General features: G+C 38.0%; 1 protein-coding gene across 1 annotated transcript in view; it reads left to right on the top strand.

The window, feature by feature from the left end:
* LOC113174638 (carbohydrate sulfotransferase 8) overlaps positions 1-25444 on the top strand; it is a 126766-nt gene that overhangs the window by 12638 nt on the left and 88684 nt on the right. The window contains exon 2 of the mRNA XM_026378716.1: positions 13667-13860. Within this exon, the coding sequence (XP_026234501.1) occupies positions 13701-13860 (160 nt within the window). The 5' untranslated portion in view covers positions 13667-13700. The remainder of the gene's footprint in view (positions 1-13666; positions 13861-25444) is intronic.

The raw sequence follows: 25444 nt of genomic DNA, 5'->3' as shown, positions 1-25444 counted from the left end.
GCACATTTTTAACCTTTTCAGTTAGTTTACCACTGCAGGGCTTGACAAATGGAGAAAGTGTACATTTATTGCCATGTCTACATCAGAAAGCGTTTCCCATTTCACTGACATCCATGTTATTTTAGTGAACAAGACAGAAATTGATGAGATTGGTGGTTATATACAGTAGACAGCTGTGTAAATCCAGCCTATGTAGCTTAACCTGTATCAATACAATACAGATATAAGTCCGTGTCACGCTGCCAAGTATTTGCTTTTTGCTCGACAGTCTTTGGCACATCTAGCTGTGTGTTGATAACTGTCGTACAGTCTCAAACAGCCGCTGGCTTAAAGAATGACTGTTACACTTTTAATACAGTGGGTGAGCTGTAATTTGACATAGTTAATTGTCGGTGACAATGCAGGATTGACACTTTCATTGTCGAGCAAAACATCAACAGGGCTGTATGACAGCAAAAATGACATGAGACTAAATATAAACAGAGTGCAAGCTAGTGAACTGCTAGTGATTCCTTGGAGCCGTGTCGTCAGGTTCAACAGAGCACAACCTTAGAAATCTGCTGAGAAAAGCACAAAAGAAGGTGACAAGAATATATTTGTGTGGTAAAGTTACAGAGGTGCAAAGTACCTGCAATTGTGGCTTTCAGCTTTTGGAAGCTGAAATCACAGAGACCCACTGTTGACAAATGTCATCGAGTCGAGTCTGACCTCCAAGCACAAAGAATAAAAGGCAACTGGGAGCAAAGGCCATAAACCAGACACAGCAGGTTTGTCACTGCTCTGCAGTTGTTCTTGCTAAGTTTAGCTATTACCAAGCTGCTCGTTGTAATAACCAAGCTCTAGTGCCATCAAAGCGAACAACACCGGTTGCTGCTTCCACTTTGCACCACCCAATCCACTTAATGAGGCCTGTCAGTAGGATTCAGTAACAACAACGACCTTTCAGCCATTAGCTTGCATTATGTCTTCGGTGGAGTCTGACAGACATGGTCCTTGCAGGACATCCAAAGCCCAAAGATCAGGTGAAAAATAAAGAAGGACAAGACAGTAAACTAGAAAAAGGGTTTTGTTTTCCCTTAGTGGTTTATTCAGCAATCTTTTAACTCCCACTGGCAACATAACATCAATATAGAAACTGTGGTGTATGTGTGACAAGTTGTAGATTCTTCTATCAGATTCATTTGTGCCTTTCAATGTGTCCTTTGTTTAGTTTAGTGGTTGTGCACATACAACATGATTCTACTCACCTTTACATCTTTGTGTTTTTTTCTTGCATAGTCTGCAGAGCATAGAGAATTGAACTAGAATCTTGTCAACTGTCTTTTATCAGCATGTCTATGATGTAATTAAAAGTCCTTAGACTGAAATGAAATCCCTGCACGGCTCCTTTCTTCTCAAAGGTTGCACAAAGCATCTCGCTCTAAACAGCTGAAATAAAAACTCTGCTACCGCAGGCTTTGCCACAACTAACTATGAGGAGACCCAGTGGCAGATTTCAACAACAACAAGGTCTAGCAGCAGCTTGCATCCATCAATATAGTCATATGTGTTGTAAAAAACATTAATTTAACATCTCTTTGTAACTCTTTGCAAAATGTTGTCTGCTTCTGAACTTGAAGTTCTTAGTTTTTGATGAAAAGTAAAATAAAGCCACTTTTGAAAACAAATATTTTGGCATCAACATTGTGTACTTTTTCATATTTTACTTTTATTTAAATATTATACTATTTTACAATTTTAAAATACGAAGAGTTGTCTGAGCAAAGCAAAATTGAGTGCAAAACTGCCAAGTCATAGGTGCCAATAGCATCTAAAAATGTTTTTTAGTTATGTGTTCGAATGAGATAAATCTGAATAACCCTCACTCACATCATTACAGCATTCAGTGCTCTGTATTTGCATATGTTAGGATGTTATGCTTCAAACTGGTAAGTGGGGACTGGTTTTACTACTAAATACCTGTCTGCATTTACCATCTCAGTCCTTTCACAGACAATGAGAAAATGTTTTTTTGTTTTACCAGCCAGAGACCTATCTGACAAATTAATCATAGGAAATGTTCTCCTCCTATCCCAGATCTGCCACAAATGAGGAGCTCTGGCAGTGAGATTGGCTACAGTCTAGTGATTCATTTTTTTAAATGCTGAATTCTTCCCCAAATCCCATGAACCTAGGACTTCTCCTGTTTATCTGCATTATGTTTGATAGCTATTGAAATGTATATATTACTAGAGTTATTCATTTCACACCTAGATGGAGGATGAGGCTGGATATGTGCAACAACATTTTTTCCAAACTGTCTGGCATTGTTTTCGTTTTACGCCTACTTAATCAAAGAGGGTAAGATTTCTTTTTTTTGGGTTAGGGTTTAAAGTTAGGTAACACTGTACAGTCCAATATTTATACTTGCACATGATTTTTGTTTTCTGGCTCTTTTTTTCTTGTCCTTTCAACAGCTTTGTATGCCTGTGGGAAAAGACCTTTTTGAGCCTTAGTAAGCATCTTATTTAAATCTGCAGTGGATGACACTACTATGCTGTATTAAATTGACACTCATAATTTTTTCCTACCAAATGTGTTATTGCTGTTGCATAACATTTTATAATCAATAAACATGTTGAGGACGTATCCGCTGTATATGTCCGAGTTTAGAGTTAAACTAACCAACAACTGGCACATTAACAGCAATAATAATAATGTAAACATCTGATCAGTAGGCAGTTGCTGAATGTAACTTAGGTTCATTTAAGAACGTTCAGGATTGCGCAATAAAGATTTAGCATCTTTATTCAGTTTTTTTCCATCCTAACCTGTTTTTACTACTTTACTACTAAGACATCTTTAAAAGTGCTTTTTATTGTAACTGCTCAGTCGGTCCAGGCTTATGATAACCCCCAAGGGAAGGATCTTTAAGATCTGTTTTTAAAGCATCATTTTATTTGTGTTGTGTGTCGTGCAGGAAACATCCACTTTCAAAGAAGAGGACGGTAATATCCTTACATTTCTAACAGATTAATAAATATTTGCAAAAGATAACATGCACCATGAAACTCAATAACTTCAAAATATCAAATAGGAATTCACCAGAGCAGTTCGGTTTTTGTAACAACACCTTTTCACTTTAAAAATGTTCAATGAAATAGGACTTTTTCTGCATTACTGTATGAAGTTGTTCTGTCTTATTTCTTATTGTTCTGTCTTATTATGTACACATACTGGACAAGAGAAAATATTTTATGATGTTTTGAATAGCATACTATAAAGTCATATACCGTAAGCCCTTCCTGAGCATTGCAGTGTATAATAAGAAGAAGGGTCAAGTCTGAGTGGTAATACTGCTGCATAGTTGATCTTATACTTCTTGCATGTTTGTACTGTATCTCCTCAAATGATCAATAAAATACATGTGATGCTCCATTTAAAATGCTACCTTTGTATTTCAGTCTGAAAAAGGCGTCTGGGACTAAAAGGGCATGGCCATCCTGAGTCTGAATACTGTTTGAGCATACACATGTGCTAGCTGCTTCTTGGTGACATATTTTAAGAGGTCTCTCTTGGTTAGAATGATACACAGCTAATATTTACTATATGTGAGTTTGCAACTAATTCGTATTTTTAACTATTCTGTATAACATTGATTATTCCCAGCTATTTAACTTAGAAGAAATACATTAATCTAGTCAAGATAAATTGACAGTTTTTATAGAATTATTTTCTAATAAAGGGGCAGTATAAAACGTGTGTTGTATGTACTTACGTTAAATTCAATAAATCTGGGATTTAAAGTACCCATATAGATTGTTTATTCCTACTTTCTAATATGACCCATACAAAGGTTAAATTAGCACCACTATGGAAGCGGGCATCTGTTGAAATGCATCCCTTTGCAGGGGCTTGTATGTTCATTGTATGAATGTATCATTTATACATGATTTGGTCCCTTTGAAATATCCTACCACTGTACTTTGTATGATAGTGTAGATAGGGCTTTGTTTTGTACATACAGCTACTGTACAAATACAACAGATCAATATCTGTGTTGTTTTATTTTTTCAAATTATCATTCTCTCTCCAGTGCTCTTTCTCTTCAACTTTTTATCTTTATCATGCATCTTTTATAAAGTTTTTCATTGTTTATTGCATTTGGTGAACCCCCCCACCCCCACAACAAAAAAACAAAAAACAAAAACCTGTGGTCTGTTATGTGGGTTGTTGTGATGTGGTGTGTTTATATGCTATGGAGGCTTCCAAGATTTGATAGCTGACTGATGAACAGCAGTCTTTTTGGTAGAATCTTTCGAAATCACATAATCCTTTTGACAGTAGCAGTCTTTGTTTTGCTGGTTAGATTTTTCTGACAACAAAGTGAATGAAATATTGTTTGGCAGTTTACTCCCAAGTGTCCAGAGCTTTAGCAGAACCCGAATGCACCGCAGACTGCTAACACATTACAGAGGATTTGATTAGAAATACAATTTATTACCTTTTGTTTAAAAAGATTTTACTTCCTTTCTCTTTTTTTCGCTGCTAGATTTTTTCTTTTTTTTTAAAATGGTTTTTGAAGCCTAATGTGTGATAATCTCTTCTGGTACTACATCTGTAACAAATGTGTTGTTGCACTTCTGTGTGTTAAAATGATGGATGTCAACTCCTTTTTATTTTTACTTACCACAGTCAACAACCACAACAATTCCACAAAGACTAATTTTTACATTAATATGAGTTTTGTCTTGTTATAGATTTATGTAAAATATTTTCCTTTATATTGTATTGTAGGTACTATTTTGTTGTTGATTTTCAGGGTTTTATCAACTTTCATATTGCTTAAAGAGCACTGAGCATTTCCATATGAAGTACTTGTTCCTCATGATTTGGTAGCATTGAAATTATGAGTTCATTTAACCTCCCACCAGAAGGGGCAGTATTTCCACATTAGTTTTGACATAACAACACAACATTCTCTATTATTATTCATTATAACATCACAAGAAAATACCTATATCACTATGTACAGTGGCTGATGTCATTGTCCAATAACTAGAGGCTTAGGGGAGGCACATTTACTGAAAATAATTTGAGAACAGGTGAAAGTTTTTCTCAAAATAACAGCAATTTGCAGTATACAGACTAATCGTGCAATGTTAGCATCACTGTCCTCATGAATAAGTTGTGGAGACATTTTTAATGCACCTTTAATCTAGTCAACCCTCAGAGACCTAAGCCATCTGTCTCAGTGATGTTTATTAACTTTAGCTAAAGCTCACAATTCATGCAATTCATGTAGTAAATAGCTGCTCTGTTCAGGTTGATGGTGATTTCAATGTACTGTATATTACAGTAGCTGCAGACACAATATTCTCAGCATTTTGTCTGCCATCTAAGGATTTTCAAATTATTCTTTACTTTTGCGAGGTTTGCTCAGGAGGTGTATGAACAAACCTTAGCTGCGTACTTACAACACGAGTTGTGTATTCAGATTTATAAAACTCATGTGAAGCTGGAAACAAATTTCTCAATCTGTAAATCATTAAGTGCTACTCAAAAATAAACCACCAATTTTACACTGATTATACGTTTTTGGTACTGCATGTAGATTTCATAGTGAACAGAAACTCCAAGTTCCAAGATCAAAATGGGATATACCACTCCAAAGGTAGCTGAGAATGATCAATGAAGATTCTGTGGGACTAATTAGAAATAGTAGTGGACAAACAGAGGAAGGAGGCCATAGTGGTAGATGTAGTAATCACAAGCGATGGCAACAAAAGGAGGCCTACAGTAGAAGAACAATGTTCGAAGGAAAAAGCAACTTTTAATACTACTGCTATTATTCTACTATTCTACTATTTTAATACTACTGTCAGAGGCTGCTGTGATTTTAGTGACATCACAATTTGAATGAATGTGTTGCATTCATGAATCGTTGGGAAAACACACAACACTAAAAGAATCAACATTTATTATGACCATCACCACTGTTACATGGGTGCATAGCTGATGGTAAGATTAGTTAGTTTAGTTAGTTCTAGTCAAGATAGTTTCTAACGAGGGAAAAAAGGATAAGATCTGTACCAGGAATCATAAATAGATATCATAGATTTGTGTCTTGGTCCCACATGATGCCAAAATAATTTATCTAGCACAACCACAAAACAAACTAAATTTACAACATCAAACAACAGCAGCAACAACAAAATGTATCTCCAAGGTCTGTGGTTTTGGTTCTGGCCTTGCTTGTTAATTAGCTGTGGATTTTGCCCCCTACATTTTATAATCAAGGACACAAACTACATGGATTTCATGTAATGTGCAACTTCCAAGGTCCCTTTGTGCTCAGACAAGAATTAAAACCAACATGAAAAGAATTCAAAAAGAGAAATGCAATTCTATTCTGCTGTGTTACTGTAGTGTTGCTCCATAGTATGATTAGTTCACATTATTTCCAAGCTGATTAAACACACTTTAAATCAGCTTTCATTTAAATATTATTCTAATTAGCATTGTGTTGATCAGTGGTACAATCATTTAATGGAGAGCAAAGGCCATAATTCATTCAAGGACAGAACAAAAAATGACAATTTGTAAATGCTTTGGTATGAACAGCATATTCAGAGTGAGTGTACCAATGCACATTTACATTTTATTAATTGATATTCATAACAAACTGGATTTAGGCACTTTGCATGTGATTCTTTTTTTTTCTGGCTAGACATACTTGCATATGATTAATACAGAAATATTTTTAAATATAAATGTGGGAAGCTATTTTAATGGCTCTGTTTTGTTATTTCAAGTATGATTGCTTTGCTCTTGTCCATGGATAAGAACCACAAGCTTCTGTTGCTTAACAGCAATGATTTTACCATCAAACTTCAGTTTGTACTGCTCTGGCATTGAAGAAGAAATATTCCAGCAAACTTCGACAGAATTAACAAAGCAGACAAGCATCTAGTAGATCTGAAAGACGTGGGGATGACCTCGCTCCTGGCAATCTACAAAACCCTCTGACAATTAAAAAATAGGTGAGGAAAATGAGTGGGATCAGCGCAGATTCGGCACTATTGATTTGTATGTGTGTTTACCCGTGTGGAGGACTTGGGCGGGAACACGGTCAGAGCTTGAGGCACTAAATCCTGAGCAGGTCAAGGTTTAGCGGATGCTTGAATAAGCCAAAAGACCTTTCTCCAAAAGATGGAGATTTAATGAGTTTTTAAGAGCACTCGCTAAATGTGGAGGCCACATCTCATCGCTATGGCAACATTTTGTTTTATTTCATTGGATCCTGACATTTAAAAAATGTTCTTTTGTTTAACGCAACATGGATGTTAGAGATACTCTACACACACTGCCTTCATCGACAGATAGGAAACCAATTGCATCATACAATGTGTTCTTATATTCACATTTTTGGCATTCAGCTAATCCAACTCAGACGCTGAACGTTGTGTAAATTTGAATGCACTATTGAGGACACACAGTATGTGCCTTATGCATTTATTGGATGTATTTCGCATGTGCTTCTCACTTCTCAAGACCAATTTGCTAAGAAAATCCCTTTTGATCAAATTGTCACTTGCACAGAAACTAAATCTGTACAGGCCTACTGTAGATTCATGCAGCCATCCACTCACACCAGTCATTAACCATGAAGCCTTTGTTGCTGAATATTTAGATTGTTTTAGTCCAGTTTGTTAGGTTAGATTAGTTTTAGCCTGTTTGAGCAAGAGTATCTGCTTTTTATGCGACATCTGCATAAGAAATATGTCCACAGACAGAAGTTTGACTGTTTTATTTCCATACAGCACAAAGTAGTCACACGTGACTAGTTTCAAACTTAATCATTTCTCTTCTTATCTTGTAGTTCAAATGAATCCAACTATACTTTAAATCACATGTGAATTTACAACAGTGTTTTATGCCATTCATCGACCTTCAGAGAAATATGTTTAGTTGTGAATGCATGTGTGTGTTTATCTCACTGAATGCTACACTCCAACCTAAGTCTCTGATTCTTTACAATCCAAACTTCAACTTCCTGATTACTTGACAGATCCAGAGGCAGAAAGTGTTAGGGATGCCTCTTCAGTATTGAGTTGCACCATAGTTGCACCATCTTTCTCTAAGTATGTCAAGGTGTTAAAGTACCCCATCCTGTCTCCTCCCTTCCATCTACCCATTCCTTTCATGATTGAAGTGCATTTAATAGTAGATATAAACAGTACATAGTGTCGATATTGGAAGGTTTCACCTTGTCATTCTGTTCATGAAGGAACAGGTGACCTTGTGTGCATAGCTTTTAATCAGCTTTGAGTGGTCCGTGTGCACCAGTTTCAGTGCACCATTACAACGAAGAGCCTAGAGAGTGTAATTATATGAGTTTTAAATGGTAATGAAAACATTAAACAATACAGCCTAAGTGTATCAAGCAACAAATGAGCCATTTGCATGGTGTACCAGGATCAAGTGTGTTGCTGGCAGCTTTAACCTTACAGTATGTGTAGCAACCAGTAAAAAATAATTCGGAAATGCTTCTCTAAGCTTTAGGACAACTCAAAAACTACACTACACATACGCACACACACACACACACACACACACACACACACACACATACCATGATATCCAGGGAGATAGAAGCAGGATGATTTATTTTCCATCCTGAAATGCAGTAGCAGATCACACTGCTACACTGAAAGCACAAATAGAAAATCACGTTGAATCACATAAAATTCAGGAGCAGGAATTTTTTTAAGTGGGATTTTGAAGCTTGTTTTTTTTTTTTTTTTTAAAGGTTTGCAGTCTGTTTTGTGTTTCACCAAAAGGGAACGCTTGTAATTTATCAACTCTACCAGGCTGGTCAGTGAGCTGCTGTAAGGCCCTACATATAAATAGAAACTAATCTGTAACCTCATCTGAGAGGTGTGTAGTGGAGCAGAGCAGTGCCCTGTGGCAGGTGTTGGGCTGACATGATATGGCGAGGATGTGTTGTATTTGAGCATGTCCGATTGTGTTGGAGCTGTCATCACCTGCTCTGCCTGAGCTGGTAGCTTTCCTCAGGCCAGTGTGCCAGGTCATCGTCACAGAGTTTTTTCATTTGTGAAACATGTTTTTTGGTGTGGCTATACTTTTGTGGCTGTTAATATATGAAGGTACATTTATCTTGTGACAATCCATCCATTTGGCTGTTTCCCAAACAGTAGGGAACTGTTGGGAGTGGAGCCAAAGCAACAGATGTGGTTCCGTATATAAATGCCCCCCACCCCTCACACACAAGAAAACAGAGGGGTGTGTCACAAATAATTATGGTTAAAATGCAGTTTAAAACTGAATACCAGATGCCTGAACAGTTTATCTTCTAGTCTGATCCCAAGCCGTGTTTGTCAGTGTGTATTCAGTCACTGATTCATCTCTCATTCACAGAAAACACACTGTATGAATAAGTTTTACATATGAAAAGTTTTACCACCTGTTTTCTGCAGCAGTTTATTTGTTTTTGAAATAAGATTCCTTTCATCTCTGCATGTTGAAGGATAAAAAACTGTGCACAAAACATTAATGCATTATAAATTAAGACGTCTGACGTATTTCAGTGCACTGGCACCTTTGCAGGTAATTGCCACACATTTAAGTGTAAATTTAGCTTATTGTTTGCATACACACAGTAATACCCCGCTGCTGAATATGAGAACCAATATCTTTAGTGCTCTTTTTTACGTAAGCAGCAGCATGAGGAAGCTAGCAAAGTTGACAGCCAATCTTCGCTGATTGCTAGGGCTCATCACAGCAGTGAAGCAAATGCAATTAGCAGAGCTTTGAACAGGATCCTATACCAGCTCCCACTCTACCCTTATCAGGTTCCTGTGCATGTAATCATTAATTTATGAAACAGGCTTGGCAACAAATTCCCTTTCTTTTTGTTTACTAGCCAACACTGTTCACTTTCACTAACACACTGGAGGGACCAGGCATGAACGATATTAAAGAGAAGTAATCCAGAACATTTTCTAGGCCATCTGAACAGCATTTCTAAAGCTTTGGACTCTGATATCTGACTGAAGCGATGCAAAACACTTCAAGGAGACCTGAAACAAATACAAATAATGGTTCCATAATATAAACATAGTTCTCCAAAGCTTAGTAAAATGCTTTTCCTGCATGATTTTGATACTTGACTTACTTTACTTTTAGTCAGATTCACTTTCATTATCATTAGTTGATCTTCTCTTCCTGTAGAATAGTATGGCCCATAAATATGTTTCTTCCAAAAACTGGCAGATGTTACAGAGAGTGAACATTAAAACTTCTGAAGTGAAAAATATTTTTAGGTGGTGGAGGACTACCTTGTTGTTGTTTTACTAATCAGGTATTACTGTGTTGTAGCTCGGGTTTTAAATTGGTGTAATAGTGAAAGTAGACAAATCCCTGAAAAGTCCACAGTGTTCTCGCAGTAAGGAGGACTGGGCTGCAGTCTCGGTGTAAGAGTACAAAAGGAGCTACTGAAACCAACCACTTGCTTGAGGCCAAGAAAACAAGGACACTCTTTTGAAATCACTAAAATCAACACTGACATGAAGGCATGCTTTTCACACTTTGCTGACTCTGTGCTCCATTGCTATTCCTTGCACTGGAATAACAATACATAATTCAGACACTTTCAAAAATATCTCCAATAGCCAGAAACAAAAGTCAGGTGTTTACATGACCCCAATACCTCGTACAAGAATAAAGTGACAAAAGTGTGAGGTGAGACTGGAAAAAAATGGAAATGGGAGTGAGAAACTCAGGATGATTTCCAGTGATAAGGTTACATTCTGTGGGTTGTGCTGACAGTATGAATGACACATGGATGTAAAAGGTCAAACTCTGTTGAGGAAATAGAGTGAAAGGATAGCATCTTTGCATTAAATGCTTTTGTGACTCTGAAAGTGTTGGATGAAACGTGAGTCGACAGGATGAATATGGTAGAAATGTGGTTTTCATAGCATTCAGAATCCGCTGAATAGCTCTAATAAAAGCTGTAATTGTTTATGTGCAAACCAATGTGAAACTGTAGCACCAGCAGTGCTGTTGTCCTTTTCTGGGATTAAAGGACAAGGTGGCGATACAACAGGTACTGGCTTTATTCCAGCTCAGTGACCAAATCCTACTAAAGAACACCCTCATGAGTATCATGGCTGTAATTCAGTGGATACCAGTGCACGTTTTAATCTGCTGATTAAAAGGAAGTTTTCATCAAAGTAGTCTACATGAAAGGATAGAAAAGCAGTAGGAAAAGCCTCCTGGCTACCACCTGATCTGACATGAAATGTAGTCATACAGAGTATGTGGTAGTTTATTGTTAAAACACATGTTGTCCAGATGAACTTTGCATAATATTACTAGAATCTAGAATATGTAAATAACATACATATTATCCTATACTTGTGTTTTAGGTTTTGGTAAAATCACATTTCCATTGGGCAGAAGTGGTAATGTGCTCAAATCATGTGACAAACACATTCATCCTTGTGAAATGGACCTTTGAATTCACTCATTGTGTGAAGAGAGACAAAAAATACAATAAACAAACAAATAAATAAATAAAATAAAAAGCAGCCCTACTCTCACCTGTGCTTGAGATATGTGGTTGCCTGTTTGTAATAATAATGCTTATGCAGTGAGAAATCCATTTGAGCACCTTTCAATGGCACTTTCTATCCAGTGTGCGTCTTTGCCTGCACCGTTTCCCTTTAGAATGAGCTTAAAAGACATTCATATGGAAATGTTGTCAATAAAAAGCTGAATTAATGGTTTTCAGGGTGGGTCTAATGGTTCGACAGCTCCATGACTAGCCTAATCTCCAGAAATGTTTGTGCTATGAGGATGTTGTTCACTTTGATATGGGTTCGACAACCTTGCTGGTCAAAGCAATGTTTGTCCAAGTGTAAAGTGACATTTTCATTTTAGTGTCACTCTGCTGCTGACGCCTTTTATACTGCAGCACATGTTTTGTAGAAGCTAATGGCTAATCACTCTAAGGCTTATATTAAATTCGATTGCACCAATTGCTTCGCCAATTACAGATTGAATAATGAAAAGAGAGACACCTTTAACCTACAGGAATCTCTGTGAAAAGAGACAGAGACTGTTAGTGAGTGTACAGTAAGTGTTAGTTTTAAAGCATAGAATTGTGTATTTTAAAAAAAAGTAACCGTTCAACAAGCTCTTTTAGACTTTAGGTATTTCTGTCCATTAGTAACATTACATGCCAGTAAAAATATATTTTTGTGTGCAAGACAAAAAGGTATATGTCCTTTCATTTTTATTTATTTATATACACAAATCTATACACATCCACATTCATTTTATTGTATTTTTTACTTATAAATTGTACTTGTTCTTATTTTTGTACCATTCTCCTTCATGTTGGCTCTTTGATGTATTTGTTGTCATTGTTTCCTCAGTTATGTGGTGAGATATTGTTTTAAGCCCCTGAGGATCTATGTTTTACCTGGATATTTGTAGTTGATGCCGTATTCAATCATCTCTGTACTTTATCACCCACATAAACAAGCTGACATTAAAAAATACAAAATCTTGACATTGATATTCAGACATCCCAGCATAAAATGTGTCACATTTGTCATTCGACACTTATTTACTACTTATTTGGAGCTTTGGGTTTTAGCACAGGCAAAAGTGAAGTTCACTGAAACACAGTTTTATCTTTTACAACAGCGTTGCTTGAGTAGTCAAGCTCATTTACATATTAATTAGAAGACAGATGTTATGCGCTCTTTCTACTGTATGAACAGAGCCTGGAGTTGGTCTGTGTTCATGCCAGTCCAACTGGACTGGTGTTTACCATACTGTATCCTTGTAAACAGAACACAGATGTATTTATTTAGAGGAATTAGGTGTTATCCCATCTTATGTTGAATTTCCGAACAGCTTTTTCATCAGACTTCATGTTTTTTTTTCTTCAAACTTGAATGTTCTGACGTGTTGGGTTTCAACAATTAGCATGCTGTGGATCATTTAGCCTTTCTTTGTGTCTGTAACCTGCATTGAGCTATTTCTGGTGGTGGTGCACACAACTGAAACCAGACGATATGCGGAGACCTAATGGTGATCTAAACACTGTAATCAAATTCAGAATGATAGGATTCAATCTTTTGTTCATTTTAAGACAGTATAGCTTATTCTTTTCTGCAAATCAGGAACTACCACTGTCTGAAACACAGAGCAGGCTGAACAATGATTTTCATTACAAGTAGACACACAATCCATTTATTAGAATCAGTCCAGAATGGTCCCTATGAATAAAAAACTAGTCCACATTATACAGAATTGTTAGTACTGACGGATAAAAGTGGTGTTACAGGCATTTTATTGCTGTACTTAGATGAGGTGTGTCCAATTCTAACTGTACTCAAATACTGTTAAGTAGTTTAATCAGCAATAGTGCAGTATCATACAGTATTTATGAAAAAGCAAAAGCTGAAGTTCTACTGTATGTAGTATAAAATAGAGATTGTCAATTAAAGTGTAAGTACTCCAGTTTTGGACAGCTAGGGCTGTATTTTGCCTTTGATATATTGATACAAAGAAATAGCTGAACACTTGTTTTACTGAACTTTTTTTCTTGCTTCAACCCCTCATCCCATTTTTTGATTTTTTTCGGCAGAGCTTACTACATTGGTGTCTGACTGTGCTGCATCATGCTGTGGATGAAGTGGAAAATGGTGGTGGACTCCCTGCGTGGAAGGAGGAGGAGGCTGCCCTGTTCTCTCTGGTTCCTTTTGCTGTTTGCTGCTGGAGGTCTGGTTCTCTTCATCCACCAGCAAGACCTGTCAGAGATGGTACAACAACCAGGACCAGGTTAGTCATTATCCACTTTGTATGGGTTCTTAAAGGGTAATACTGGTGCTGATGTGTTTCCAAATATCACAGATTTGGGACATTTTTTTCTTTTGTGTCAGCACATTCTATGGTGGGTAGAAAAGCTCATGCTTAAAAAGCTCAACCAATCAAAAAAAAAAAAAAAAGATTAATAGCACCTCTGAAGCACTTCCCCGAAAACATGACCAGATTCTTGGAGTGGGCTCTTAGAGGCTGCTACTTGTTCTCTCCAAACCACACAATATGTCACAATGCTGCTTCTCTCAGTGAACAAAGCTATATCTATTTATGTTCTGATGTTGTGGTCACTTTTGGTATGCCTTGTTCATTGGATCCAATTTCAGAAGATATATAAAACATACACACATACCGGAGCCTTGTATTTTTACACAATAATAGAAAATCAAAGTGTAATAAACACACACAGAGATATGACAATTACAGTCACACAGAGACCACTTCACTAATATATTGCACACACACACAGACAATGACAACACATAAACTCATTCACAGGGGAGATAGAGCATGTAAGCACTGCCTGTACAAATGCAATTGTACAAGCAGGCGAGCACACGTATATACACATATAGACAGGCATAAAAACAATTACACTACACACATGTACAAAACACACAGGCTGTGCGTGTGTGTGTGTGTGTGTGTGTGTGTGCGTGTGTGTGATTTGTGTCCACACTACCCCTTTCATTACAGCTTGTTGGCCTTGGTAGTTTTTACTATGATAGCAGGAAGCCATACATTCAATTTCCAAATGAGTCAAACCCTTGTCCTTATAAAAGCAGCGACCCAATGTGCTTCTGCTTGGAACTCAGCATTAAGGAGATTGGGGTTTAAGCAGCCGTGATGGACGAGTGTCCTGACCGTGTAAAACTAAGCTGCTTCATCTCACAAACAAGATCAGCTGCTTGCTTATGCTCCTTTTTGGCTTGTACTACACTTTCCACCTAAATGAGAGCACCATTAGTTTTATATTGGTGCCTATCCCCAGGGCTATTCAGTGTACTTGTGTTTAACCATAACGCAGCTCACATGAAATTTTGTTTAAATGTTTTTATGTGTGAAAAATCAGTGAGCTATAGTCGATGTCGGGCAAAAAGATTCAGAGAAGCTGCAATCCACTGAGTATTTCCACTATCGTGTGTCAACAGCACCGTGAATCATTATGAATATTAGAGCAGTGTCACACTCCACAGCAATAAGAGCCATTTAGCTAGAGTGGAATCTCTCCACCCCTCTAATATTCCCCTGATTGTCAGCTGCTTTCATGCACGGTGTCAGGTGAAAAAAAGGCCATTCACAGTGATGCAGCCATGAAGAATACACACATAAGGACACATGCAAGACAGACACATGTTACAAATCTACAAATATACACACCCTGACAGCCAGTATTCAGTATTCATGACAAATATCAGACCAAGACCTGTAAGAGCTCGTAAGAACATGGTTCACGTGTTGCAGGATTACACTAAATTGATAGTTTTCATCTTTTCATGTGCAATATTCAGATAAACATGCAAAGCCTTTAATGCATATGAGTGAAGCGAAGGTGCGGGGTGTATTGTAACATCCATGTAAGTGAATTAAAATGGTACTAAATGGTACTCGTTAGTTTTTTTTCATATCAGAACAGTTTTACAAACAAGGTACTGTATTTTTGAAAACCACAAATTTGTTTTGTTTGTGCATAGAGACCCTGCAATGTGTGCAGATGGCAGGGTGTTAATTTTGGCATCATTAAGTTTTAGACTTTAGGAGAATAATTGCAATGTTCAAAGTTGAATAGCTACAAAACAAATTGAAGTTAGAATACAGTTTTGTCTACTTTAAAAATTTGTGAGAGCTTTATTTAATTGTTTCATATTTCATTTTCATTTTTATTAAAGTTCATTCCAAAGTGTTAATAGATTTTAAAAGGCCACAGAATAGGCTGCAGCAATACAACACAATACCAGAGAAAGAGCGTTTTAAATATTAAATATGGATGTCATGTCTATCAGCGCAGGCCTGATGAGCCCATGCCTTGCACTACCTCCTGTTGTCTGTCCCCATGATTACCCTACTTGTATTTTTTTGGAACCTCAAAAAAGAGCAGAGCAAAAAAAAACTGTGGGTTTAATCCCCTCACCAGCCTTGGAGCTGCCAACTCTCTATTTCACTCCTTCAGCTGCAGTGGTAACAACTTTTCATGTCACCTTGCGGGTAAAAGTCAGCTTAGCTGTGTGTAAAAGAGCTTATTGGTGTTTCTATAGAGTGTGAACAGACGCAGTATCACATACGTTTTCCGTCTCTCTTCTGTGCATCTGTGAACACTGCGCTTTAATTTACAGATGGTGATTAACATACATTTTGGTATTTAATATGTACTCTGGAGGAAATGTCTCCAACCTCACCGCCTCACAACGTGACAACCTGTAATTGCTTGAAAATAACCCACAGACTGACACGTCCCACATATCAGGCTACAACACTTTCTGATCTAAATAATAATTATCCTTTTAACTTTATGTGTCACCTATTCTGAGAAAATGTGTCAGTGGTTGATAGTTTTTCATTCCAGAACCTGTTTCGAATGAGACACTACCATTTAATGCCATTAACACATTTTTCAACTTTTTTTTGACTCGGTTTAAAACCATTATGTTTAAGATGTTGAACAAAGACATAATACATGGGTTAACTAAAAAATGAGGCTACCCATGTAGCACAAAGCAAATGCTAAATTACACCTAATTTTGAATGGGTACAAAACATTTTTGAGCTGTAATAGCTTCCACTGTGTACTCACCCATAATTCAGTTACTTAGATTAATTTATTTAACCTATAAACTAAAAACTAAAGATGCATCTCGTCAATGTCTTGGCAATATTAGTAGCCCAAAATTATAGCAGTATTATTTAAAGTTTGATGATAGACATATGTGTAGTGACTTCTAAACGACCTGTAGTCAGCTAAACTAAATGTACTATATATGTGTAATGTAAAGTATTCTGTATTTTCAGAGAGCACTAACTGACGTTGTTTAATCATCAGTGCTGAAGTGACACTAACAGCCAGACAAAGCCATACAGCAGCCATAGTAATTAAGACTCTGTCTGGAACAATAAAGAAAGACAGGTGTCATTACAACAACAGTGAAATAACAATGTCACTTTCTCAATAGAAGTGTCAGATAGGTGCTTGTATTGTTACTATATGTTTTGCTGTTAAGAGCATGAACCACCAGCAAATTCAATTTGGAGGACTTCAACTCCAACCAACAATCTTTTCTAATATTAAATATTTAGTCCCACGCTCTGAGTTTTTGAATAACTAAACAGTGTTGGATTAGAAGACCCCAAATACAATACAAATGTTTTGCCATAAATTCTGCCTTTACGGAGGAAGAGACTTTAGATCATCAATGTTGTTATTATTGGCGTTAAGCTCTGTGATGGTGTTGAAATTGGCAGCAATCAACACACAGATGGGATGACATGACTGAAATTACAACAACAGTACTTACAGTATAATGTTTTTTTCTTTAATACAACATAAATGTATTTTGGACTTAAAAAACACTTTATGTTTATGCTAATGCAGTTATTGTTGTGTGGGAGCAAAACTCTAACTAAGCTTAGACAGAAGAGAGTATCTTTCTTACTACAGCTACGTATATGTATCTGGTTTAAATGATGATTAAATAGTGGGAAACAACTGTGTTGTTTTGGGATCCAATGTCTGATCTGACTATGAAAAATGTTTTAAATAATAATTAAAACCCAGCGCTTATGTCACGTTATATTGTTCCATTATAAACATTTAAAAATGTGAATCCATATAATTTTATTGAACAAAAGCAGAACAAACTGTTCATCAACTTCCTTTTGAAAAACATGAATGAGTGACGGTAATGGTTAAAAGACGGTAAAGATTTTAGTGAGCACTGATTGAGCTTGTTTTATTACAGTGTATGTAGCCTGTTGTTCACTTTTTTGATAGAATATGCAGGCTGTTAGTATAACTAACACCTACATAGAGTACTTACACAATACAGACTTTCAAGACTACAAGACTTTCCCAACAATATAGTTGAAAAAGGATATACAGCATTTGTAAATGCAACTAGAATGAATGCTGAAAACGAAAGAGACAGTGGCATTAGTCCCTGTTTTGATTACTAGTCATTTTTTAAACCAGTTTTGCAGTCGGAGCATATTCTTTTATCTAGCTTGCTATTTCACTACTTGAATGTTAGTAAGAACTGTAGTTTGCTAAATCATGTATGAGACCCTCAGTGCTGTACACAGCACACAGTGGCTACACGGTCTCCCAGCCCCCTCACTAAAGCACAATGAGCAAGCAGTATCTTTGCCTTAAGCTATGGTGCTTCACCCTAGCAGAAGCTCATATCTAATAGAGCCGAGTTATAATACATTGGGTGTCAGCTTTTATCTGCCTCCCCCTCCTTCTCTACCTCTTTATTTGGCTCACAGTGCGCTTGAAAGCTTTGTATCCCATCGTTTAGATGGCCTGCACAATGGTAGCTAAGAAAACTGCAGTTTAACTGGCAACAGTTTTCCCCCTGATCTGTCTGAAGTAATTGTTTAAGGACAATTGGAGAAACAGCAGTCGGTTTCTCAGGGAGAAGAGACACCTGAAGAGCCAGCGGCTCAGATAAATTGTCTGCACAAATTTACACCTCTGGGCATTTTTCAGATTAGTGTGGCAGTGAGGACCAACTGCTCCGGTGAGTGAAACGTTGACCTGAGTATCACTTCACACAGCCCAGCACAGAGCAGCCCAGAAAACGGAGAAGAAGAGACAAAGCAGTTGCCCCATCTCGGCACTTCAGTGAAAACGTGTTTACTAGTAAGGAAGTGCCTGGATCTTAGTGCAAGTGATAATAACATGGCATTTGTCAGGTGCTTTTAACAAAAGTAGCCCACATTATCCTAAGTGCATGCAGTTTAGCATTTCTGGCCTCAGCTGACTGTGTCTGTGTGGACCTGTGCTTACACTATACTAGAAAATACAGTCTTCTTTTACTTAATCTCTTAATGCATGGATGCATATGTAATTAAATAACACAGCTTTGACAGTGACAGCTTGGTGAAACATGAGATGGCTTTCTGTAGGGATTTTTAAATAAATATGGCATGTACTTGTATTTGAATTGTACTGAATGCTTTTATTTATTTATTGTGCTCTGCCTATTGTGTTGCTGTACTATGTAGTGGTTATGAATGACTGTGGCAGATAAGACCTAGTGTATTTGGCTTGGAAGTGCCACATGACCTAAATAATGAAATAAAAGAAATAGTGTAAAACTAGAATTCATTTCTGAAATTTAAGGTCCCAGCAGAAACTGACATTCAACTGATGCTGAATGGGGGTTGAGTGGTTGTGATTAAGTTATGAACAGTAAAATCCATTAGTGCACGGTACTAGCAAATTTCCTTTTATTTGGTAACTATATTCTGCTGTGGGTCGTGATGTAGAGTGGGTCATACAATAATCTCAGAGACGGTTGTCTTCAGTTTAATCCCGTCACGATATTTTAGTAATTTGATGAAGACCAGAAAACAGAAAGTCATTGTTATGTGTTGCTCTTTGCTGCTAAAAATCAGTTACCAAAGGTTTGATGTTACTTATACTTTCTTGACTTTCAGTGCGTTCTCTATTGACTGACCATGGTGGACATCAAAATACTTCTTAGAAGAGAGAAGATGTTGTTAATATATTTGATAACATGACTGACATCTACTGTAACCGTTTAGGGAGGTGCTGTCACAGTTAAAGGTCAAGGTCTGGAAATGTCACCTAGTCTCTATGGCTTGTTAATGAGATTTAAAAAAATAATAAATAGCACTAACACTTTAACGCTTGTTCCCTTTGAATGCCGTGATACATTACTTCTAACACTATTACTAAGAAATAGACGGTTAAGTAAAATGGGAGACAGTAATTAGGCAGCATTTCATGCATAAAACTGCCAACTACAGAGAAAATATAGAAAAATATATGTGACTGTACACTATTGGGCCCACCCACTTCATTTGCCCTTCTGTTTCTGTCTATGTAGAGCCTAACAGGAACTGGGCATATTGTTTCATGCTCCAAGGTAAAATGTGATCTCTCCATCAGAGGTCCAGTAATCCCTTAAGCCTTGTCTGTTTGCAAAGTCCAATTTAGCTGTCTCTTAATGTAATTAAATTGTGATGATGACCTTTGGAACAGTGTAACAGCAGCCTACTTGAATGCAAATCTTCCACTAGATGCTTGTGGAAAAAAACTGAATGTTATTTTACCCTGACTTTCCATTCTTTCATTTATGTGTGCAAAGCTCCTCCAACAAAGCCTGTTTGTGTTGTGCTGGCACTATCCCCTCCATTCCTCCCAGAGCAGGAAGATCATTGGAAAGCAATACTTGGCAAAGCCAACTCCATCACAGTGATTTACACAACGTTAAGTACAATATGCCCTCGGAAAACAAAAGGTATTCTGTCCCTTGAGCATAAGTGCATCAACATGAAACAACCTTGATTGGAATGTTAAAACAGTGCAATGTAGGCTTTGCCATCCTGCAGAAGATTGGGATAATATGACATCTGGCTTGGGTATCCCAGCAACTATAGCAGCCGCTGTTCCACATTCAGCTCTGCCTCCTCCTGTTTGCCTCAGGGAGTAGAGGAAACCGTACCAGGCGCCCCTGTGATACCCTGAAAAGAAATAAAAGGCAAACAGGCCATTTGTAATGCATGGGTATCGGGTGCCTGCATCACAGTCTCTCCAGCCTCTTCCAGACCTGCGCTATGTCAATTGGATTTAAAATGAAGCTGCTCAGAGGCAACTGCAAGGTCATGTGGTTTTCCACTAACATTAATGCCTGGGGTTATGCCATGGGGGCCTTGCATCATAATCTGTTTTCCATCCCATCTGATCGTTCTGATCAGTGGCTTTTACTGTGTATGCCAGATTTTGTATTTCACATTCCTGTTCCACCAGATGTGAATGTAAACAGAACTCCTAGTATTAGCATTTTTAGACCTTCCTTGATAGTTTTTAAAACCTTTACATTAAAAGGAAAGAGATGTGTTTATTGGTGAAATAATAAAAATGTCAAAATGCTGATTGTAAGGTATCTGAACTATAAAATATAAAACACAGACAGAAACAAGCATATGTTATGAGAGGGCCATTAAGGGAGAAATGTACTATGCTTTCTTTCAATTCATTAGAGTTCAAGATGCATCTTTGGAGGCACTGACAAGCAGACAGGATTAGGACCCCTACTGAGCAGCAGAGCATGACTTGGTCATCCTGCTGGTGGTGGGGGGGCTTTCAGGTTGCCCTTTTCCATAATGCCACGCTGGGTAACATTAAAAACTTCAAAGGAAATAAAACACAACAAGGCTAGAGCGCCGGGTCAATCCGATGGTGAGGCTGATTTTTGAAAATGTCTTTGAAGGCTGTAATCACAAGATGCTGCCTCCCAACACTGTCACTGTGTCACAGCTGAGGCTCAAAACACAGTGTACAGAGAGTGGCTCATCATTTGTAGTTTTAAAATGCTAGATGTACAAAAAACTTAGGCCAGTTCACACACAGATTCTTGCCCCAAATTCCTAATTTCTGTCCATATCTGAGTGTTTCTGATGTGATGTGTCCATATTCAATAGCAATAGAAACGTATAGTGATTTCAAAAAGACATCTGCAAAGATGTCCACCTCCACCTTTGTGCCTTTTCAGCCTCTCAAACTCGTATTGAACATGTATTGATTACAGTGTGTGCTTTGAGCTCTGACTGGCCAGAAGCACTAAATGTCAACTGAGACACTCTTGGCAGGATGCCTGTCCTGAACAATGCATGTACTGGAACCGTGTTCCACTGTAATTATTCTGAACAGGTCGGTCTTAGCAGTGCACAGCCATGCAGACACCGATGAAACCCAGCATTTGGCCTCTTGCGCACTATGACATTGTCCTCACTGACATTATCCTGAGTTGTTCTGCTATCTGTCTAACACTGGATTCTCTGGGAACAAGATGCCTCAGTGTGGGAGCACCAGTAAATCAAGACTGGACAAGACTTCTCAAAAACTGCTTAATATCAGCAGCATAACTGACTATATAGAGCCAAGACTGACATGCCTACGCTGAATCCAACAATCTCAGAGAAAACTTATTTTTATTTTTTTTGACTTATTAGCCCAAAACTGGACAGAAATGTAACAGAATTTAATTAGTAAGTAAAACCAAGTTTTTTATTGAGAAAGTTTTTAATTACAGTGACTGTATCAACAAACCAAGCAACACTGGACAGCCTTGGTTATATTAATGCTGCATCAACTCTAAATATATACATGTTGTTATCTAGTCTAACATGAATAGGCTGTACAAGGTTGTATGCCTACTGAAAACAAAAACACTGTGACTTAAGTGGAGATTTTTTTCATACATTTTTGCAATGGTTATACAATTCTAGTTAGTGAGAGGAAGCAGGAAAATATGATTCCCTGTCCTCTGCAATATGCAATGTACCTAAACTTCACTACAAACCCTGGGAGGTTGTATAATATGTGGCCGTGAAATCATCTCCTGTGAAACAGTTTCACCAGATGCTTCTTTTCACCTGTTGAGATGCTGATGACTTCTTGCAATTCTATTTGATTCTTAACACAGCGGCCTAGAGTGTAATCACTCCAGTGTCTCTGCCTTTCTGTGTACAGTAGGCCTGCTGTCACTAGCATATATATGTGGGATGAGGTTTGATTTGCCTTTGTTAGGAGACAGTTGAAGGAGAAACTGAAATCTAAAACTAAATTTAATCTTCTGACAAAATACACTGTGTCGGATCTCTCCTTATAGTGAATAGAAACACAGAGATGTGATGAGGCATATTAAACATAAAGGTGTTCCAACAAGCCAAATGTTGCTAAAGGTCAAAGTGTTGGCAGGTATATTTCAGATTTCTTAAAACTGGTGGGGATAAAAACTACTACTATGTCCGTCTGAAAGAAATAAACTCATCAGACAGCCCTGGTATGTTGCATAAGCAGTATGATTGTTCTAATGTCCCTGCCCCTGTATTAGTCTGTTCATGTCAAACATAATGTTCCTGTCTTCTCCTGTCTTCACCTCAGCAAATGAATATGGAAAAAAAGCATAAATCATTGTCTTAAGTATTCCCACCCCAAAAATATGCTGCAAGAGGCTGCGAAAGCCAGAGACAGGAAGAGACATACAAAGAGAGAGTGGGAGGAGAAAGAGGGGGTTATATAACCACAGTTCTCACCAAGGAGAGATCGTGTGCCTTCAAAAGCAAAGCAGTGATAATAAATGCCAATGTTCAAGGTTGCTCCAGTTGTCATCTGCTCAGCAAGGGAACTTATGTAAGATAGGTGTTAGCAGAGCAAAACTGTTTATGTTGTCATTATGTTTTAAACAGGTCAGGTAAAAGTGACTTAAACATATTGAAGAAAAAATAATGACTCAAATCTGTTAAAGAGATACTAAGCAGTATAACCTGCTTCTCTACTCTATTGAACTTCTTATGATATAATAATGAGTTTTATCCATCCGTGTCTGCGCCTTTATACAGTATGTGCAACTTTATTTAATTATCTGTTCATAGTCGAATGGCTCTCAGATTTCTACAGCAAAATAAGGGAGCCACAAAAATGGAGTCTGTCTAGTGTAGCATGAATACTGCAGAAGACTGTAAGGGCTTGAACAAAAGGCAGCTGGTCATCCAGCTGCCATATCAAGGTCAAAATGTAACATAAGAAACTTCATGTTTTCTGTGTGGAAACTTGCCATCTGGGACCTGCCAGTTCTGGTAAAACATCTAGTCTCCACTCTCCTCTGTATAGTTTGTTTCTTAGCAGCATCATGTTTTTGCAGTAACTTCAGCAAAGAAAACATTTCCACTGAGCACAGTATTTGAGCTGCAATACTACAGCGAAATCATTCCATTCTCTGCCCCCATTACGGTCATGGATATCATTCTGAGAGGGATTCCACATGATTGTTCCCAGAGGACAAGCCCCTGCTTTAGGTGCTGTGATCCATCCCTGCAGACAGAAGCCAGCGTACCCATTATCAAATCAGACTTGAACCCATCCCCTGTCTGCCAGGCAGACATGTTGAATGGATATCATTGTGCACTGCTGAGGCTTCCATCACTGTAATCCCTCTACAAAGTGCAGGCACACTTAGAAGAAGATGAAAAGACCGGAGGAGAGAGTGGCCTATTCGCCGTGTGTGTCACTGCACAGGGCACAAGGAGGGAAGTCAGTGGAATCAGTGGCCTGAGCAGGCGACTCTTCACCGTCCCCCAGCCAGAAAAGAACAAAAGATTAAGCCCTCCTGCTATCCAGAGTGATAACAAGCTGTCAACTTCTAAAATGTAATCTGCTGACTCTGGGAGGAAGTGCTGGTGTCAGTGGAGTGGGCCACCAGCTGATGCTTATCTCCTGAATGGCATGCCATTGATGGAGAGGAGTCATGGCCCTGCTGGGGGATACAAAAAAGCCGACCTCTGTCTGCCACCAAACAAAGAAGTCTGGAAGAGCAAAGGAATCCATACTGAGCCAATTTTGGACATATTTATATACATATATCCCCTCCAGACCTCATCTCTCTCTGATGTGAGCCACAAAGAAAAGGTGATAGGAATGATAAATGACATGAATAGCAGCCAATAGACTGGGGATAATAAGGCATTGCCCCTGACAATGCTGACAAGTGATGGGAGGCTCCCTTCTGTCAACTTGTCTCTCGAGCCCTTCCACTCTGCCTGGGCACAGATTGTTAACTGTAAAAGCCATATTGTTGCCAACGCCAGTCTTAATGCACACTTCAGTGGGCAGTGAGGCTGCAGTATGGGAGCTGTCACCAGGTTGCAGCCAGTAAATCAATCCAACCTGGGCATTATCTGGCACTTAACAAGGGGATTGCCAAACAGCTAATTGCCAACACCTACTGTATCTCTGTCTCTCATCAACCTTATGGCCTCCCCTATCCATGCTCTGTTTGTTCCTCCAAGATGTTACAACTCCAAAATTGCTTTTAAATTATCCGACGGAGCTGCCAGATGGGTAATAAAACACACAGGGCCATATTTTATCATATTAGCAATTAATATTGACAAGCCAAATATCTTTTTTTTCTGTTTTTGTTGCGTTTGTGTGGGTGTTGTGTCTCAAACAGTGTAAAGAATCGAATTTTCTGCTCCATACAAAAAGCCACTTACAATATAGTTGTAGTTATGGCAGAAAGAAAGAATTAGTCACACAGGAGCTATTTCAGGCTGTTTACAATTTGATTTCAGACCAGGACCGAGGGGTTTTCCCTTGTGGACTTCAGGCTATTGATCCTGAAACACCAGTGATATGATATGAAATAGATGCTCTTAGTTGTTTTCCGTTCAGCTGAGTGAGAGAGAAATGACTTTGACCTGAGCGCTATTTTGGATACCTTAGGGTCACTGTGTGCAGGATGGGTTGACGGTGTCTGATGCCGAAAACCTCTAAACTGCTAATAGTCAAAAATCCAAG

Source organism: Anabas testudineus, chromosome 3 (assembly GCF_900324465.2).
Source record: "Anabas testudineus chromosome 3, fAnaTes1.2, whole genome shotgun sequence".
NCBI lineage: Eukaryota > Metazoa > Chordata > Actinopteri > Anabantiformes > Anabantidae > Anabas > Anabas testudineus.
The sequence above is the reverse complement of the archived record's forward strand: the minus strand, read 5'-3'. Positions and strand labels throughout refer to the sequence as shown.